General features: G+C 49.3%; 2 protein-coding genes across 3 annotated transcripts in view; one reads left to right on the top strand and one right to left on the bottom strand.

Moving 5' to 3' along the window:
• Window positions 1–6263, top strand: part of Cib2 (calcium and integrin binding family member 2) — a 26685-nt gene extending 20422 nt beyond the window's left edge. For both annotated transcript variants that reach the window (XM_008823397.2, XM_008823396.2), the window contains 4 exons: window positions 664–775; window positions 2534–2681; window positions 5005–5200; window positions 5588–6263. In XM_008823397.2, coding sequence (XP_008821619.1) covers window positions 707–775; window positions 2534–2681; window positions 5005–5200; window positions 5588–5609 — 435 coding nt within the window. In that variant the 5' untranslated portion in view covers window positions 664–706 and the 3' untranslated portion in view covers window positions 5610–6263. The remainder of the gene's footprint in view (window positions 1–663; window positions 776–2533; window positions 2682–5004; window positions 5201–5587) is intronic.
• A 1216-nt stretch (window positions 6264–7479) lies between these two features.
• Sh2d7 (SH2 domain containing 7) lies at window positions 7480–17417 on the bottom strand. The gene is made up of 6 exons (XM_008823395.3): window positions 17242–17417; window positions 15792–15881; window positions 11952–12117; window positions 11473–11685; window positions 9146–9832; window positions 7480–7778 (listed from the first exon to the last, which is right to left on the bottom strand). The coding sequence occupies exons 1-6, from the start codon at window positions 17415–17417 to the stop codon at window positions 7728–7730; spliced, it is 1383 nt and encodes a 460-aa protein (XP_008821617.1). The 3' UTR covers window positions 7480–7727.
• Window positions 17418–19312: the final 1895 nt, after the last annotated feature.

Genomic DNA, 19312 nt, shown 5'->3' with positions numbered 1-19312 from the left:
TATTTTATTTATTATTTTTATTTTATGTGTATGAGTGTGTTGCCTGCATGTATATGAGTGCACCCGTGTCATGCAATGCCTCGGGGATCAGAAGACTTCAGATTCGCCTGGAACTGGAGTTAAGGACGGTTCTTAGTTGCCATGTGAGTGCTGGGAATTGAACCCAGGTCCTCTGCAAGAGCAGTTGGTGCTTTTAACCGCTGAGCCATCTCTCCAGCCCCAGAAGACTCTTAAGAAAGCCCAAAGGGAGAAAGGGAGGGAGCAAGGGATCAAGGCGGGGCGGGGGGGAAGAAGGAGAGGAAGAGAAAGAGGGAGAATCTAGTTGTCAGGCTAGGAGAGGGGGCAGGAAGGTAGGAGAGTAGTGTGGGGGAGGAAAGTGGTGGTGGCGGTGTGTGTGTGTGTGTGTGTGTGTGTGTGTGTGTGTGTGTGTGTGTGTGTTGAAAACAGGGAGAGCCTGGACACAATTGGGTCATCACAAGGATCTGAGCAGAACAAGCCTCCTCTAAACTATGCCTCCTGTGGGCAGAGCTAGTGACCTCCTATTGGTCCCTTACTCAGACCTGGCTGAGGTTAGTTTTCCTAAGCCCAAATAGTTTGCCAACCTTGGGTCACAGGGGCTCAGGGCTGGCACTCTTTAGCAGTTTTCCTCTGTTTCCCTTGAAGGCTCCATGCACGGTTCTATGAGCTGGCCCCCAACCTTGTCCCGATGGACTACAGGAAGAGCCCCATCGTCCATGTGCCCATGAGTCTCATCATCCAAATGCCGGAGCTCCGGGTATGTGGGAGGCTACTCTTGGTGGGTTGGGGCATGGGGAATCCACACCTCTGGGCAGGCAGCAGAGGCCAGATCTAGACTGAACCCTGGCTCCATTTGTTGTGAACATGTAGCCCTAAGCAGAGCTTCAGAAAGCCTGTGCCTCAGCTTCCTAATCTACAACTTGTGCATAAATGAGCTATGGCAGGGGCAGGGGGGTGAGGCTCAGTAGGTGTGATGTCAGTTGGTGGCTGCCCACTGCCCAGCCGTTGGTCTGTACCCACCTACCTGCTACTGTTTGGAATGGCCTGAGCTGTACTTGGCAGCCCTTAGTCTGCTCTTTCAAATAATTTTTCTTTCTCCCGGTCTGATCATGGCTTCTTGCTGGGATCAGTTTGGCTATCTGTGGTGACACTTCTCAGACTTGAACCTCCTGGGAGTCTTTGGAATGTCCATTTGGATTGGGCCATTTGGCATAGGCTCAGCCAGCTCCCATGAGGCTGTTGGTCTGGTCCTCAGACCACCTACACATTGGATGTTTCTTGAATTTCTTACTCAAGATATGGAAAGGACGCTCCTACAGTAAGAAGCATTTGGGCACAATTCCACAGTGCTGTGGGACTTGGCAGGCCTATGGCTTATGCTGCACAGAATCCCCTTGGGCCTGCACTCTGGTTGACCTCTTTCCTGAGAGATGATGAGCCTAGGTTTGGTCCTGGACAAGCACCACCTGACCTAGAGAGAGTGAGAGACCAGGCTGAGTATCATGGAGAGTGTGAGGCACTCTAGGTACCACAGACTTTGTTTTCAAGCCTCCACAGCTGATCTGAGCTGGCCAGTTGGGATAGAAGGAATGTGGGCCACAAGTGATATGGGGTAGTATTTACTTTTCTGTTGCTATAATGAAACACCATGACCAAGGCAGCTTATTGAAGGAAGAGTTTATTGGGCTTACGGTTCCAGAGGGTAAGAGTCCATCATGGTGGGGGAAGCATGGCAGGAGGCAGCCAGAGCAGAAAGCCAAAAGCTCACATTTTCCAGCAGGCACAGAAAGCAGAGAGAACAAGATGGAAGCAGGATGAGGCTATAAATTTTCAAAGCCTGCCCCTAGTGATGTGCCTCCTCCAGCTAGGCCATACTTTCTAAAGGTTCCATGACCTTCCCCAAACAGCACTACTAACTGACCAAATATACAAACACTTAAGCCTATAGGGGACATTCTCATTCAAAACACAGCATTTGGCATCACAAGAAGGAGTGAGGCAGTGTTGGAAGTGAGAACAAAGGAGCCACTGCTTGGCAGGAGGCTGGTAGCAGACCACCTCTGACTCTTGTTGCTTGTTTTGGTCCAGTCGTCTGAAGTTAGGGCCCTACTTCCATCTTACCCCCTGCTTGGCCTGAATTAGCCTGAGCTGAAGGCTGTCTTCTTTTGTCAAGGGCAGAACCCAGTACATGGAGGCAGGAGCCTGTGTGTGTGCCTCTGGAAAATGGGATGGATGGTACTCCTGCCTTACTGAGGCCAGGGCTCCTGCACTCGTAGGCTCTGCTCAGCCTTGCCGTACTCATCTAAGGATCCCGTGTGGCATGAGAGAACACATGCTGTGCCAGGTCCTGGATGAATGCCCTGCACACTTTAACATGGTGATTCCTCCAACAACCCATTCAGGAGGTATGATTATTGTCTCACTCTGAAGGCCACACACTGCACACTGTCTGCAGTCTGGCTCCAAGTCCCCCAGCTCACCTACCCCCAGTGATGGCTGTGCTTGTTCTCCTCAGGAGAATCCCTTCAAAGAAAGGATTGTGGAGTCCTTCTCTGAGGATGGTGAGGGGAACCTCACTTTCAACGACTTTGTGGACATGTTCTCCGTGCTCTGTGAATCGGCTCCCCGAGAGCTCAAGGCAAACTATGCCTTCAAGATCTATGGTAAGGATGGTCAGGCAACAGGGCAGAGCTGTGGTGCTGAAGGGAGCAGCAAGTGGATCACTGGGCCATCCAGTTACTGCTGGGCACACTAGCCTGAAGGACATCTTCAGTAGCATCTAAGAGCAGAGGAAAGAGAGACTCACCAATCCTGGGCGGGGGTTAGAGTGAGGAATATTTTGTGGTGAACTTAATCAGGGCCTAGAGGATCAGAGGTCTATCACCCAGAGACAAGGGGCAGGCAGCATAGCAGAGGAGGTGGGTACCCTGGCAGAAGGGACAGCCTGTGAGGACTCAGGGAAACAAGAGGGTGTGCAGCTAGAGGAGGTGGGAAAGGTTTGGGATGTGGTAGGGAGGGGCCAGTGAAGTCTAGAGAGGTAAAACTAGGTCCAAGCTGTGAGGCGTTTGGGCCAATACTCAGGACCTGGACACTTCAGGGTTTCATGCAGGGAAGGACATTGAGTTGTGAACTGGAAGAACCAAGCTAAAGCTAGAAGAGCCAGAGAGGAGACCTGGGTTATAGTGGTGGGGGCATGCAGGGAGGGAGATCCCCAGAGCCCCTTTACAAGACAGAAGGTAGGGCCACCTAATTTCCCCAGCCAGCTGTCTCACTGGCCACTAGAGGGTGCTGGGCACCCATGATTCTCCCACAGCTAAATGGAGGAAACTACACAATTTACCTGCTGTGACTTGGGAACAGATGTCCAATCTAAGAGCAGAGGAAAGAGAGACCTCTAAGGGTCATTGAGGGGCTTGTACTTTTACTGAACCGAAAGAGACCACAAACCTGCCCTCAGCACCTTTGGAGCAGCCATAGAATCTCAAAGCCCTGGGGCCCATCAAGGGCTGGCTATTAATTTTAATTTTGTGATTATTCTGTTTATTTCAAAGGACCTTGAGATACACGGTACAACACATTGTGTTTGTATATAAGAAAGACAGTACCTTCCTGTCCACCCTCCACAAATACAGCTCCTTGAATTCCACCCATCACGGTGTTACCCTGGGAAAGGCTGTTGTCTCCCCAAGAGGAGGAAGTGCAGAGCATGAGGTCTCAGCCTCTCACTATGGGCCCGGGAATCTAGCTCATGAGCCAGCTAGCAGGTCTTTTTACAGAACCTTCTGCAGGCCCACCAGGCAGAGTTAAATCCCATGTCATGCCTCCTATATAAGCCTTCACAGGCCTAGGCAGGAGTGGACAGTTGTAGGTTGCACTGAAGGGCTTGGACTCTTTAAGTCCAGCCCTGACAGGACTGTGACCTCAGGCAGCCCTTGTCCTCTCCAACTCTTCTTCTTCACCTATAGAGTGCAGTCATGGTTTTAAACTACATGAGGAAGAGTGGCTCAGGTCTTTATCATTATCATACATGCTAGCCCAGTGGACAGCTGGTGCTAAGGATGGGGGAGACCCTATGTCTCAAAAGCCCCCATCTGTGGGGTGATGTTTGAGGAAATTTGAAGGATGAATGGGTATTTGCTAGGATGACACCACAGGCAGGAGAAACCATGTGCACAGAGCCCGGCAGTTGTGCTGAGAGGGTAAGAAGGGTATAGAGCTGCCCATGATGAGCCTGCACCTGGTTCAGTCCTTGGAACCACCATGGTGTGCTTTAGGGCAGTGGTAGTACCTTTGCCCAGTAGACACAAACCACATTCCCTATATACAAAGGTCTTCCCCACTGTGGCCTCTCTAGAGGGATCCTGCATTTCCTGGCTTGACTTCTGTTTTTTAATTGACAGATGAAGTTGTACATACTTACTCTTTATAGCATGACATATGTGTTAATTAGCTGTATGTGTCTGACTCTAGGCCTGCCTGAGGCAATGAGGCTGCATTTAGAAAGTGTGGGTCTTAGAGTCAAATAGGCCCAGTTGAATCCCTGCTCCATCTCTGATTGGATCTCTGACCTGGACTTGGGCACTTAGCTGGGCCCTGGCTCTCTCGGTTCTAGGCGTTCACTGTGGGGTGAGGTCACAAAGGCAATTTGTTTGAGTGGGAAGTTCTCAGGGGGTCTCAGATTTGGAACTGCTTGGGCTTGCCTGTACACACCTTTATTGTGGGGGTTTGTGGGTGCTCTGAATGTTAGTTTGTTGACTTGTGGGTGTTTAAGATATGCCTTATGTGTGAGCCTGTTGGTTCCTATCAGCTGGGGACAAGAACCAGTATCCCAAAAGTACCTGGAGATGTTTTAGGGACTACAGAGGTTAGGGGAGAGATCACTGTGGCCAGCTAGAAGGAATGGTAATATGGAACAGGATCCCGAGACCTGTCAGGGGACTCCAGCCCTGTCTTGAACATCTCCATCCATCCTACCTGATCCCACAGACTTCAACACTGACAATTTCATCTGTAAGGAGGACTTGGAGCTGACACTGGCCCGGCTCACTAAGTCAGAGCTGGATGAGGACGAGGTAGTACTCGTGTGTGACAAAGTCATTGAGGAAGCTGACCTGGATGGCGATGGCAAGCTGGGTTTCGCAGACTTTGAGGACATGATCGCCAAGGCCCCTGATTTCCTCAGGTACTGTCACCCCAGGGGCTGGGCTTGGGTAGAACAGGTAAGACCTTTAGGGCCACAGCTGACAGCCTGGTCTCATGGAATCTCCAAGGGCAGGCTTGAAAGTAGCAGATCAAGTTCAAGGCCCAGATCCCCTGATGCATGACTGGCTTTTACATGACTACTCTCATGAGAGAGATCAAGACCTTCAATGATGCATGGGAAGCTGGAAACTTGGGGACAGCAGCTCCTTGGTATAACACCCTCCCCACCCCCATCTCTGCTGTGATTAGCTACCTCTATGCAGCTTCCCCTAGGGAACTGATGAGGACTAAGTTAGCTTTTCCTTGCAGAGCCTTCTGCTTAACCTAGTGCTACCTCTCACACTATTTGCCCTTTCTATCTTTCTAGCACTTTCCACATCCGGATCTGAGGATACTGCCAAGGCTACAGGGGCCTGGAAGCTCACCCTCTAGCCTGCTGTCTATGTAGGTATGGTTCCAAGAGCTCCAGGAAAGGCGCTACGGCCTTTGGGGCTCACACCCACGGATATTTCCTGTGGACCTTTCAGCAAAAAAAAAAAAACCCCAAAAAACAAAAGCAGCAATGGGGTTGTGAGGAGCAGGGCCCTTTCCAGGGCCCCCAGCGATCTGGCCCCAGGACCTACAGCCTGTTTGTGGGCCCTCCCAACCACTTCCTTGCCTAGTCCTCTTCCCATCATCTAGCAATGGCCCCCTAGGAGGGGAAGGTAGACCAAAAGCCCAGCAGGAGAGGTGGGGCTGATTTATCCATGTACTGGGCAGAGACCCCAGTCATCCAATGCAAAAAACAGATTGGGGTTTTAACAAGCTATGCAATCTTTTACCAAAACCAAGGTTGGGCTGTACCCTACTCCCGCCTGCTCCTTCCCCACCCACTTTCCCAATGTGAAGCTGTGTGAGCGGTGGGTCCAAAGGGCTCTGCCCCTGTCTCTGCCCCTAGGTCATGAGCACTCCTCAACCCAACCTCCCCGATGACATGGCATCACTGGTGTGTGCTGACCTCAGATTTGTGAATTCCTAATAGTAAAACATTCTTGTGTCCTGCACTTTCTGTGTCAGCTTTGGGACTGTTCAGTGGTACATTTTTACCCAGCTCTTAAAACCTCAGCCTGGGTGGGTGCGTGGTAAAGCATTGCCCTCTGTGTCAGGCACTAACTTTGCTTTCAGTGTTGTCTCCATAGGACATTGAATGAGAGGGTTGTTTCTGCTTCACAAGTAACAGTTATGTCTGGTTAACTTCCAAGTGCCCTCCATTGTAGGTTCTAGGTTAATCCCATTACTCTTTCACCCTACTGCAAGTAGGGATTTCTAGAGTTCAGAGGAAAAGCTGCATAGTTAAGTGTCCCCCAAGGAGTGACTTTTCCCCCCAAACTGCCCTGAGCCAGGTCTGCCCAGGACCTTGGTGGAGGAAAGTTGGCAAAGGGGACTGTTGTCTCCTGTCAGGAGCTGGTTGGTCTTGGTCCTGCCTCCTCTGCCTGGAGGCAGTGTGAAGAGGGGACAGCAAGCCAGTTGCTCACTCTACAGAGGTGGGGACACATGGATGAGGGGACATATGGGTGAGGAGGTGTGGTATAAAACAGGAATGATCCCTGGAAGAGCCAGCCTGGCTGAGGAAACAGCTGAAGCAAGAGGTCTGAGTGCCCTGCTTCTCAAACTGGTGTCTAGGCAAAGCCCTGGGCATCCTTGGAGGCAGAGCCACCAAATTGACAGTTTGAGAGCCACTCCAAAGGTCAGGACTGGCTGAGAGCAGAGGGTAGGTGGGGGTGACCTGGTCACGTAAGTCCCCTGGCTGGTTCCAGATGCTGCCCAGAAGCACATCCCAAGCTTGATCCTGTCTTACTGAGGGGTCTTCTTAGGCCCTGACCATCTGTGGCCCCAAATAGGTTGTTGGGCCTCAGTTTCTTCATCTGCAGTACAAACTAGGAGTTTGCATGGTGAGGCTGGGATGAAGATGGGGGCCAGAGGAGAAGTTTTGGGGAGACTGGCCTGCCCTGGGGTCAGAACCATGGCCTCTGAGGTTAGGCCTTTGCTGCTGTATCCCCAGCTTCTTGCTCTAATACCTCTGGGACAGAGACAGAGGATGTGGCTCCTGTCCTCCCTTCCTTTCTTCTAACAGGACCACAAGGAGAGGAACTGGTTTTGTTCTTAGAAGTAATTGCATGATATCACTCCACCAGTTGGGAAAATGTCTGTCTTGGCCCAGGGCCTGCCACACGGTTGACAGGTGTTCTGAGGTGGGAGGGAGGCTTAGTCGAGCCCAGTCCTCCACATGTCCACTCAATCCCTGCATTCTCTCTGGCCTTATTCCTTCCACTGCTTGTATGGGAAGCATTGAGGAAGCAGGACATAGCCAGGAGCTGCAGGCCACTGTAAGGTCCTTCCACCATCTCTCAGGAAGGTATCTAGGCTGGGTCTCAGAGCCTGGCTCTTGGTGGCTGGTTGAATCACACTTTCCGGTGAGCTGAGGGTGTTGCTGGGTACCAGGAAACCCTCTAGATGTCAGGCTTTTCTCAGAATTTGTGCTTCCTGTCTGTGAAGAAGAGCCTCCGGAATTTGTCGGACTGCAAGGAGGGAGAAGATGCTGGGGCCTGGGATCCCCAGTAGAGAAGGAAAGACCCAGGCTCAGAACTCTTAGCATTGGCTTGGGGCTTGGGCCCAAACCGGGAAATGACACCAGAATAGAATGCTGGTGTGGTTCTCCTGGGGCCTGAAACTCCACTTTCAGCCCTCCAGTTAAAGATAAGGATTTACCTTTGTCTAGCTAAAGAAGACATGTGGGGAAGGAGTGGGTGAACAGAGTGGAAAATACTGCTGAACTCCACTTTCCTTCCCCAGGTGCCCTGGTCTCTCTGCTGTCCCTGTCCCCAGTTCTCTACTCAGCTGGGGCCTTGTGAGGCAGGATGGGGAGGAACTATATACAGGACTGCCAGGGTTGGATGACATAGGACAGCAGCCATGGGAAATGCAGACCTGGCTTCAGAGGTCCTTAAAAGACTGCCCACCCACTGCTTGAATCTGGGAGAAAAAATACCTGAGAAGCCGCTGGGGGGTGGGGGGCAGTCCTGCTCTGGGGGAGGAGCTGGAATGCTTCTCATGAAGGCCTTTTGCCTGGAAGCTCAGGATGTCCCTGTTCAGGCCAGGAGAGGAGGGCTTCAAGTATCCTGGACCTGAGGCCGTGTCCCCAGAGAGGGGACTTTCCATTCCTATTGTTTTTAAGTAGAGGCAGTTAAGGACTTGGAGAGGCTCCTTTGCCTCCCTGGGAACCACCAGCTCCACCCTAACCACCTCTTGCCCTCCTGCCCTCCAACTTTCTCCTTTTCTTCTTTATCAGAAATCCTCAGAAATAGTAGCCTTGTTCACCAAGAGTCACCTCTGGGCAGTGTTCTGCCTCAAGAGGATGTGGGGCACTGTCCCCTGGTCAGCTGCCTTGGACACCTGCCTCAGACACAACCACGTGATAAGGAGGAGAGGACCAGGGTGGGTTGTCAAATAAAAACACAGGCTGCTCAGTTAAATTTGAATTTCAGGTAAATAAGAAATCATCATGTTATTTGAGACATACTAAATGGTATTTGTTGCTTACGTGCAATTCAAATTTAACTAGATGCCTTGTATTTTACCTTGCTAAATTGGGCAAACCCAGTCACCAAGAAAACTGTCTTGGCCAAAGCTACAGTTTAGGGAGTTGCTTACCCATGACTAGGGCTAAGGGCCTTCCTCCACCTCCCAGAGGTTCCAAGAGCCCTACAGTGGCTGAAAGAGGCGCAGGGAGCCATGCTTTGCTGCAAAGAAAGTTCTCAGGTGGGCAGCTGCTTCTCCCACCCCTATACCATAGATGGTTCTGCCCATGCATGAGAACCACAGCTTCCCTGTTGTCACCAGGTACTCTCTAAAGACTGGTGGCCACCCACCCACTCAGTGAGCTTACCTTGTGCGTTCGTCCAGTGTCCTTGCTCTTGGATGCTGGGATTTGCTCATAGGTGTTCCCTGGCTCTGGGAACCATGAGGTCCCTGAGATCCTCTCATAGCCACAGTCCATGGGTTTTGATAGTTGGCTATATGCAGGACTGACCCCGGGGTATGGGGTCCTGGCTATGCCACCCCAGCAGGCTGGAATCTGCTCGTAAGGACTGCCTCCTTGGCCTAGTACTTCCTTGGCTTCCTGTTGAAGGTCCGCTGTCCCGACAAGCTGATATGTATCTGTAGAGCTGGCCTCAGAGGAGGACTGAGCCTCATGGCTCAGCTTTAGAAACCCCTGCCTCCAGGTAGTAGTCCGAGATCCCAGGGCCTCAGAACTGGGAGGCAGGAAAAGCCCCAAGGAAGTGGAAGACACTGTAGATCCCTGGCTTGGCTTTGCTCCAGATGGGGCAGGCCCGGGGCCATCAGGCCTGTTCTGATCTCCATCTGAGAGTTTCCTTGAGGACTCTTTGCCTGGGGAACAAGCTAGGTTGCCAGCTGGAGCTGGCCTATTCCTCCCAGACTCCTCCGTTCCCAGGCCTAGCCAAGCCTTGTTCGTCTTCCTCAGGTCTGCATAGATGATGTCACTGGGGCCTGTAGGAGGCTCCTCCAGAAGGGAGGGACTCCTCCGGGGTAAGGGGGGCACCCTCATGGGAGCCTGGGAGAGAAGGACAGAGAACTTCTTAAAAAGCACCCCATTGCTACAATATCTTCAAGTCAACAAGCTGACTGTCACATCAAAGAGTTGGTTCCTAACCGTCAGGGTCCCAGGCCCTAGAGCTGTACGTACAGTCTTTTTTAAAAAATTATTTTATTTAGCTGGGCGTGGTGGCATGTGCCTTTAATCCCAGCCCTCGGGAGGCAGAGGCAGGTGAAATGACAAGAAGCAGGAAAAACTGGCCTGGAATGTTGGCCTGCAATTAAAAGTAAATAATGCCAGGCAAAGTGGCTCATGCCTTTAAACCCAGCACTCAGGAGACAGAGGTAGGTGGATCTCTATGAGATCGAGGCTACCCTGGTTCACATTGTGACTTCCAGGTGGGCTGTGACTAGGGAGACCCTGTCAAAAAAAAAAAAACCAACAAAAAGACAAAAAAAATTTTTTTTTAGTATTATTTTTATTTTATGCGTACGAGTGTCTTGCCTGCATGTGTGTAAGTGCACCCGTGTCGTGCAATGCCCTCGGAGGACAGAAGAGGCCATCAAATCCCCTGGAACTGGAGTTACGGCTGTGTGGGTGCTGGGATTCAAACTTGAGTCTTCTGTATGTCACAGATACATTTATTGATGCCACATAAGTGATGGCACTTAGACAAGTGTACAGTTATGTTTGATGTTCCCAACTAACACAGCTTGCTTAAATTTACAGGCTGAGTGAGGCTTCATCTTGTGTGTACTCAGGGAGCGGGTTAATCATGACCATGACCGTGACCAAGAGCAGGTGTGGCACCTTTCAAAGCTTTACTTTTTTTTGTCAGCACTCCTGATTTTTTAAACAATGAAGGACGTCAACCCCACTACCCAAATTTCCTGGTAAATCTGGTTTCATGGGGATCCAGAGATTCTTAATAAAGTTTTGAAACATCTCCACCAAACCAAGGCCACACCAGATCCTGACAGCAGGTAGGAAAAGGTCAGTGAGCACACAGGTGCCACATGGGGCCTGCCAGGAAAGCCTGTTTTTTTGTTTTTTGTTTTGAGACAGGGTCTCCATGTAGCCCCAGCTGGTATGGAACTCACTATATAAGCCAGGCTGGCCTTGATCTCATAGAGAGCCGCCTGCTTCTGTCTCCCAAGTACTGGGACTAAAGATGCGCACCACCACACCCGGCCCTAGGTTTGATTCTTAACAATCCTTGGTCTGTGGTTATGTATCTAACAAAATTTCTCTGAGCCCCTCCTATGAGGTGCTGGGGAGAGAAACAAAGGATTGACTCAGACACCCCGGGATTCTACAGTTTGCTAGGTGATTTTCAGGTACCTGATAACTATTCTTTCAAACCTCACAAGAACCTGGGAAAGGTAAATAGGCTCAGAGAGATTGCATGACTTACCCAAAGTCACACAGTGGGAAGATGGTTATGTCTAGGCTTGAAAACAGTCCAGTTTCCCAGGGTAGACCATAGCATTGGTGGATCACTGGGTGACTCCAGACTGTGCCTCTATCACCCTGGGCCTAATGTCCACCCTCCACATCTGAAGAGACTGGCCTAGTGAGCCCTAAGGGACCAGACTGTGGTGTGGCTCCATATCTCTGACCTAGCAGTCCTCAACCTCGCAGCCCAGAATCATCCTCACCTCTATGCTTTCCTCCTCTGAGAGGGTCCGGGAACTCACATCCAGGCCCTTCTTGGTGTGCAGGAAGGAGACCTGAGGCTTTGCAGGGAGACTGGGACTGATGGCCTTGTCAGGGACCGCTGTGGGGGATGCCATGGCAGGTGAATTTTCCAGGCCCAGGTTGGTCTGCTGGAGGCCCACGTTGATGGCATCGTACAGATCATTTTCCTGTAGCTGGAGGCAGTGGGGACATGTGGGCATGTGGTCATACACTGCTAACCTCTGGCTGCCTGCCAGGGACTACAGGAGAAAACTGAAAATACCCGCCAGGCTCCTGACCTTGGGTAAAACACTTTTTGAATTGGGACCATGGTCCTCCTCTGAGTGCCCTGGATGTCAGTAAATAGGAAAGGCCAGGAAAGGCATGTGCCTGTGTGATTGCCACCCCAAGCCTGGACACCCTACCACATTGCCCTCACCCAGGGAAGAGGAGTGCCTACCCGGGGACAAGCAGCAGCCAGGGTCTCCCCGAAGGGCTCAAGCTGCACCTCCTGGTAATGGCGTAGGAGTTCATCCAGAGTGTTGTGACTGAGGGTATCACCTGAGACAAGGTAACGCCGGTTTTGGAGCTGATTGATGACAAAATGGCGGCAGCGATCACTGCCCCTGCAACACAAGCACAAGGCTGGACTAGACTGCTGGCCACAGGTGGCTCAGCTCTGCACCTGCATGTTGAAGAGGACTTCACCTCTCTGTCCCATAGAGACCTATCTGACCCAGGGCCGCCCTCCCCATGTGCATCTTTGTGCTCCTCAGAGAGCTAGGGGGAGGCTTCAAATGACTGGGGGCCTGGGAAGGGCCTATGTTTCCTCTGATGGAGTTGGGGAGCTCAGGACAGGGTCTAGGATCATCAAGTAAGACACTCATTGAGCACAAATTTTCAAGAGGTGGGGTGGAAGAGTTGGCTTGGTGGTTAAGAGCATTTGCTGTTCTTGTGGAGGACCTGGATTCTTTCCCAGCACTCACAACCACCTGTAACTCTAGTTTCAGGTGATCCTCTGGCCTCTTCAGGCACTGCACACGTGTGCTGCACATGCATATGTTCAGGCAAAAAACTCATACACATAAAATAAAAATAATTCTTTTTTAAAAATGTAAAGAGGTACCAAAACCTCATTCATCAAGAAATTTAATAATGCAATTTTTTGTTTGTTCTGACACTGACACTGGGATCAAACTTAGGACCTCATGCTAGGCAACTGCTGTACTGATGCCATGCACCCAATCATATTTATTTATTCATTTATTTACTTATTTTTGAGATAAGGTCCCACTCTGTAGTTCAGGATGTCCTGAAACTATACAGTCCAGGCTAGCCTCAAACTCAGGTGAATCCTCTTGTCTCAGCTTCCTGAGGGTTTGGATTGTAGGTGTAAGCTACTCTGCCTGGCTAAATCAGTATTTTAGAAGATAAAAATTATTGCAAAAAAATCCATGAGGAAGAAAATATCAAAGCTTGAAGTAAAGACAAAATCCAACCCTCCATCTTTACCATTCAGCCTCACCCTGTCCCCACCCTCTGGAACAATGGCATCACCTTCCACCAGCATGTAAAGCCCCACCCTCTTCATTTTCATTTTTTATGGAAGAACAACTTACACGTAGTGCATACATCATGGGTGTGCAGCAAGATAAATTTCCACACATGAAAATGCCCATGTAACCACCAGGCAGATGAGGATATAAAATCTTGCCTGGCCTCGCCCAGCCAATACCCCACAGGTAGCCTCCTCCTGACCCATCACCATAGGTTAGTTTCTTCCTTTATGGGATTTCAGACAAATAAAAGTATGCAAAGTTCCTCATTTGTATCTGACTTCTTTCACTCAACATATTTTTTCAGATTTACTGAGGTCCATATAGAACAAACTTCTTTCAATTTTTTTGGGGGGGAGTAAGATATTTATTGTAACTTCTTTCAAAATTTATGTGAAGTATTTATTTCATCTCATGGAAAAGCCACAGTCTCTGTGTTCTATTGATGGGTGTTTAGCTTATTTCCTTATTGATGTTGTTATAAATACAGCTGCTGTCAACATCCCTGTGTTTATCGCTCAGTGTGTGCACTTGTTTCTACTGAGCATAAGCTAAAGAGAATCACTGGTGGGTCAAGGGTACTGTTGTGTTAGTAGATTCTGTCCATTTCCTAGAATTGTCATAGTGTATGGGAGTTCTAGTTGCTCCATATCCTCACCAATGATTTGTTATCACTTGTCTTTCCGTTTTACCCATTCATTGTGTGTTTAAAAATGTTTAACATTTGTTATTGTGTGTGCATAGATGTATGTGCATAGATGCGTGTGCCATGGCATATTGTGGGGGTCAGGGGACCACTTTGTGGAGTCGATTCTCTTTCCATTTTTACATGGGTCAGGGATTGAACTCAGGTTATCAGTCCTGTCGGCAAACACTTTTACCCCCGAGCCATCTTGCTAGCCCTTGTGACTTTAATTTGTGTTACCCTGGTAACTAATTCTGACAAATGCTTTTTTTTTTTTTTATGTTTATGGGTCTTTGGATATTTCTTTCTGAAGCACTGGTTCAAGTCTTTAGCTTTTATTTATTGAATTGTCTGTTTTTATTTATTTGTAAGGGTCCTTCATATATTTTAGATGAGTCCTTTTTTCAGACATCTGTATTGCAATATCTAATTTCTCTAAGACCATGCTTTGAACTTTCCTTCCCTTAATGGTATCTTTTGATCTTTTATTTAATTTTAAGGAAATCAGATTATCAGTCTTTTGTAGTGAGTGCTCTTGTGTTCTGTTGAAGAAATTTTTTGCTTATTTTAATAGGCTTTTCATTTACTTATGGAAATGTTTTCCTGTTTTCTTCTATAGACGTTACTGTTTTCCATCTTGGATCTATGATCCAGTATTAATTTTTATATATCGTATGTAGCAATGACTATTTTTTCACATTTGGACATTCAAGTGCTCCTGTGCCAATTATTAAAAAAAACAGAAATTACAGCCACACCTCTGATGCAAATTAGAGAACCAGTTTTTGAATCATTTCTGAACCCTCTTATTCCTTCTGTTTATTTGTATTTCTCTGAGCAACAGCATTTTGATATCTTTTGTAAGGTGACAGTCCGTCTAAGAGCTCATGAGGGAGAGAAAAGCCCTAAGTATCACAAAATAAAGAAGAGCCCCAAACTGAAAGGACACTTTCAGTTGACCTTATATTTCAAAGTGCCTAGATAGTGTGTGGTCCATGGGTGTGGGGTTGTATTTAGCAATGACTAACAAACTTATTTAGTCCTTACATGTTCTGTGCACTGTGGTAGGCACTTTCAAATGCATGATCTCATTGAGCACTTCCAACAATCCTATAAAGTAGATACTAGAAAATTCCCTGTTTACAAATGACAGAGCAGAGGCACAGAGAGAGAGGCTTGGTTGAGGTTAGGATCTGAACTGGGGAAGTCTCTGTCTCTACACATAATAATTTTGAATCAGAATTTAAAGTCTCGGAAATTTGCCCTGGATCTCTGGCCTCTCTTCAACGGGAGGCTTCTGCCTTCCCAGCCCAGCCTACTCTAAGGCCAGGATCCAACATCACAACCTCTGACTTTGTCCTAGCCTTGTGTCTCCTCTCTGGTACCACAGCCCTACGCTAACTTAGACCTCAGCACTTCACATCCAGTCAGTGACACAGGTCCCCTCAGCCCCACACCTCTAAAGTGTTGCAGTCCTTCCTCTCACATTCCTCCCTCCTCCAATCCTCCCTCCTGCTGCTGGAAGGACCTGGTAAAGTGGAAGTCTGTTCCAGTCCTCCTCACCCCCATAGTCTGCAGACTTACTATCCAAGGCTGTCCTAGGCTGCCCCTTCTCCTTAGACATGGCTCCCAGGGCCTGTGTCCTGCTGCACTCAGAGACCTGTAGCTCCCAACCCTCTATGACTTCTGCTCATGCCAGTCCATATTTGATAAGTACCTTCTTACACCCCAGCCATGCCTTCTTCCCACTAGCAAATGGCTGTTCCTCCTATACTGGGCTCAGAGTTCACTTGTAGGAGCCCTTTCCCAGTTGTCCATAGGGAACATGTTTTCCCTGACCTAACTCATCACTCTGAAGGCTGCAGCGCTATCTCTAGCATATGGCTAGTGTTACCACTCTGAAAGGGTTGGCCAAGCATGGGATGGATGAATGAGGAAATCAGGGAGCAGGGGACCAGTGAAAACCAGGCAGTGGGCTGCCTAGCCTCAGTGCTCAAAGCAGGCACTGGGTTTTAGTGCCTTAAGTTGCCTGTCCCTTCTCTGAGGGCTTTTCACTTACCTGTAAGACAAGATGTAGCCAGCAGACCGGTCACTGAGGCGGACAAGGAAGGAGCCGAGAGCTTTGTCCCTGAGTAGCTGCTCCGTCTGCCTGGGCACAAGACAGGCCATTAGCTGTGGTCTGTACCCTGCCAACACCTAAGCAGCCTGAATCAGACCTGCCTCAGGATTCCTGTGGGCCATGGCCTTGGGCCCCAGATCCAGACAAACTTTGAGTTCTTAATAGAGAACTTTCTTATACCTTAACTGGCTCTGAGGTCTCACAAGGTGCAGTCTGTGGTCTCTCCAGGCTCAAGATCAAACTTAAGACTTGGTCTTAGCCTGGATTTGAATCCTGAGGCTACAAGCACCGTCCTGCTCCTCACTGCAGCCTCGCCAGAGGGTTTTCTAGTCATTGCCTTCAGCTACCCACTCTCCACCTGAATAGCTAGGTAGTGAGAATGATTCCATATAGCTGCAGACCTTTGCGCTGGGGATAATCCCTTTCTTGGGACTACTGTGTGCAGTTGTGCAAGATGTGCACTACACAAGAATTCCTTCAGGGACGAGCTCCTGCTGTGTGTCAAGCTTTGTTATAAGAGCAGCTCATAGGAACTCACCCCACCCCCTTCATGTCCTTCTACATGGTGCCAAGTATTTCGGAGGCATGGTGGAAAATTCCAACTGTCTTCTGGCTTGGCAGTACACATACCAGATATTTCCTCACCTGCTTACTCACTAAATGCTTAATAGATTGCCCACTGTAGTTAGGACCAGCTTCATAATTTGCAGGGATCAGTTCCAAATGACTATGGGTCGGGGGGCAGGGGGCTTGTTCCAAAAGTAACGCTCTACTTTCCAAGATGGTGAAAGTAGAGCATTAAACCAGGAGTAGGTTCCTCCTGAGCACAGAGCCCTGCTTGGTCCATAAAGCTGTGCCTGGTGCTGTGTCAGGCACTGGGCCAGGACCTGTGACTGGCTGTGTCTCTTATTCCTTCCTCCATCTATTGCTTGGGAGGTGTGATGATCCAGCCCAACTAGAGGGCTAAATCCTACGTTCTGGCCCCTATGCCAGGATAACCACATGTCCAGGGTTGCCTGGCCAGTTCTCCAGCTTAGTTACAATAGCATTCCAGAGCTGGTCATACATGACCTGATCACCTAGCTATTCATCAAAGTATTCAGAGCTGGCCTAAACATGCCCAACTCTCACCTGGCCCACTCTCTGTCCTTCCCACAGCCTGGGAGCTACAGACCCCACCAGAGAAATGCGTTCCACTCCTGCCCTCAGAAGCTGCTCCCAGAAAGTGTAGCTTCCTTAGTCTGTGACCTCCACCACCACCTTCCATCCCCAGGGACCCTGCATAGTGCAGGGAAAGAGCAGGAGCCCAAAGTTTTAGAATCCTTGGGCCATGTTCTTGGCCCTGGGGGGCTGTGGGCCCTGCTGGCCATGTGGTCAGGGGCAGCCTTACTTGCGGGTGATGAATCCATGAAACCAGGGGGGCAGAGCCCCATTCTGCAGGATGGAGGGAGCCTGTGTCTCCATGAACCACCTCAGGGCCAGCTCCTGGATCTCAACCAAGGCCTGGCTGTCCCCTGCCTCTCCTGGCACCTTGCCCAGGTTGAGCTGCTCTGGGCTGCCTTCCATCCTGGTGAGCACTAGTGGGGAAGCCCAGGCCTGCTGGCTGCAGGCCTTTATATCTGTGTGTGCTATGGCTCATTTGCCTGCATGCACACCCTCCCCAATGCCTGTAGCACACAGGAGCCCTATTGTCACCTCTGAGCTGGTAGATGGTTCTCCTGTCTGATGCTTTGGGACTGGGCATCTTGGCTGGCTAGAGTCACTAGTGGGCGGCCATTGGTCCAACCATTGTAGCAGGGGGGTCAAGAGTCTATTCATGTCTGGACCAGCAGAGGAGGTGCCTTGCTATCTTTGGCCCCTTCCCCCTACTGCAACCTCCAGGCTTTGTCCCAGCTAAGGAACAGACTCCAGATTCAGTGAGACTGGCTGGCCAGCACAAAGATTCAGTGAACAAAACCCTGGATTTAAATTCTCCATATCCTACCCTCTTAGAAGCATTTTGTATTATGTTGGGGGAAATTTGATATTGATTAATTCCTCCATTCACTTCAGATTTATCAAGTACCTGTCATACACCATATAAATCTAGGAATAAAGCAGCAAAGGATGAAAAAGTATTTGTGTATGTGCATGGTATATGCATGTGTGTATGTATGTGTGTGCAGGTAGAATTGCCCAAGCTTATGCTTGCAGAAACCAGAAGTTGACATTGAGTGTCTTCCTCTATCACTCTCCACCTTATTTTTCAAGACAGGGTCTCTCTCACTGAATCTAGAGTTGCTGTTTTAGTAGACTGTCTGGCCAGCAAGTCCCCAGGATCCACTTGTCTGTGCGACTCAGTGTGTCCAGCTTTTATGTAGGTGCTGGGGATCCAAACTCGGGTCCTCATGCTTGTGCAGTAAACGTCTTACCAACCAAGCCAGCTTTCCAGCCCTGGAAAAGTGTTTATAATTCATGGAATGTACAGCCTAGTAGAAGAAGATGACCAATAAACATGTGCATGAGTGTAGAATACAGAGCAGGAGGCAGAGAGAGGAAGGCAGCACCCAGGGGCTGCATGCCTGGGTTGGAGGCAGCCTTGTCCAGGGGTGACAGTGGAGCCTTGAAAAAGAAAACCAAACACCTGGGGGAAGAGGTGCTGCTGCCAACCAAGGGAACAGCATGGGCAAAGACAGGAAGTTTTGGATTAGGGCAGTGGGATGCTTTGTTCACACAAGGATCCCCAATCCCCACTGTACGTCTGCATTCTACTGCAGACATACACTACAGAGCAGAAACCGAAATCATCCCCAAAGACCTGCGTTAGAATACTGCTTCTATCACATGCTGGAATGGGCTATCAGAGGATAACTGGGATGTTGGAGATACCTCAATTTCCTCATGGGTAAAATAGGAATAAGAAGCTATTACTTAGACCTTGAGGTCATTCATTATGAGATGAGAGAGCAAAGAGGTAATGAATGAAAGGGCATTTACAGGCATTCAAAATAGGGCAGTGGTGCTGGTGGCCATGGGGAGGTAGCGACTGGGAAAAGGCAAGGAAAGGTTTCTATTTTCTGATCTGGGTGGTGTGCTCGCTATGAAAATCTATGGGACATAGGCCAGAAGAGAGCACTGGATCCCCTGGAACTGGAGTTACTGGTGGTTGTGAGCCACACAGTGTGGGTGTGGGGAACTAACTGAAACCAGGTCCTCTGCAAGAACAGCAAGTACTCAGCCACTGAGCCATCTCTACATCCCCAGTTATAACTTTCCTGACTTTGGAATCCTCATTTTTGAAATGAAGACAATAATATGACCTGTATATTAGTTACTTTTCCATTGTTATAATAAAAGACCTGAGGTTAGATACTTTGTAAAGAAATGAGATTTAGCTCATAGTTTTGGAGGCTGGAAGTGTAAGATTGGGTGGTTCCATCTAGTTAGCCTTGCTGTATCACAGGGTGGTGAATACCCTCCTG

Source organism: Nannospalax galili, unplaced genomic scaffold, assembly GCF_000622305.1.
Source record: "Nannospalax galili isolate Female #2095 unplaced genomic scaffold, S.galili_v1.0 scaffold28, whole genome shotgun sequence".
Taxonomy (NCBI): domain Eukaryota; kingdom Metazoa; phylum Chordata; class Mammalia; order Rodentia; family Spalacidae; genus Nannospalax; species Nannospalax galili.
This window is presented reverse-complemented; position numbering and strand designations above follow the sequence as displayed.

Coding starts and splice junctions, on each gene's coding strand:
- Sh2d7 (XM_008823395.3), bottom strand. CDS start 17,417: ATGGAAGGCAGCCCAGAGCAGCTCAACCTGGGCAAGGTGCCAGGAGAG. Junction 12,118..15,791: donor GGCTACATCTTGTCTTACAG/GTAAGTGAAAAG, acceptor CTTGTGTTGCAG/GGGCAGTGATCGCTGCCGCC. Junction 11,686..11,951: donor TGGCTGCTGCTTGTCCCCGG/GTAGGCACTCCT, acceptor CACTGCCTCCAG/CTACAGGAAAATGATCTGTA.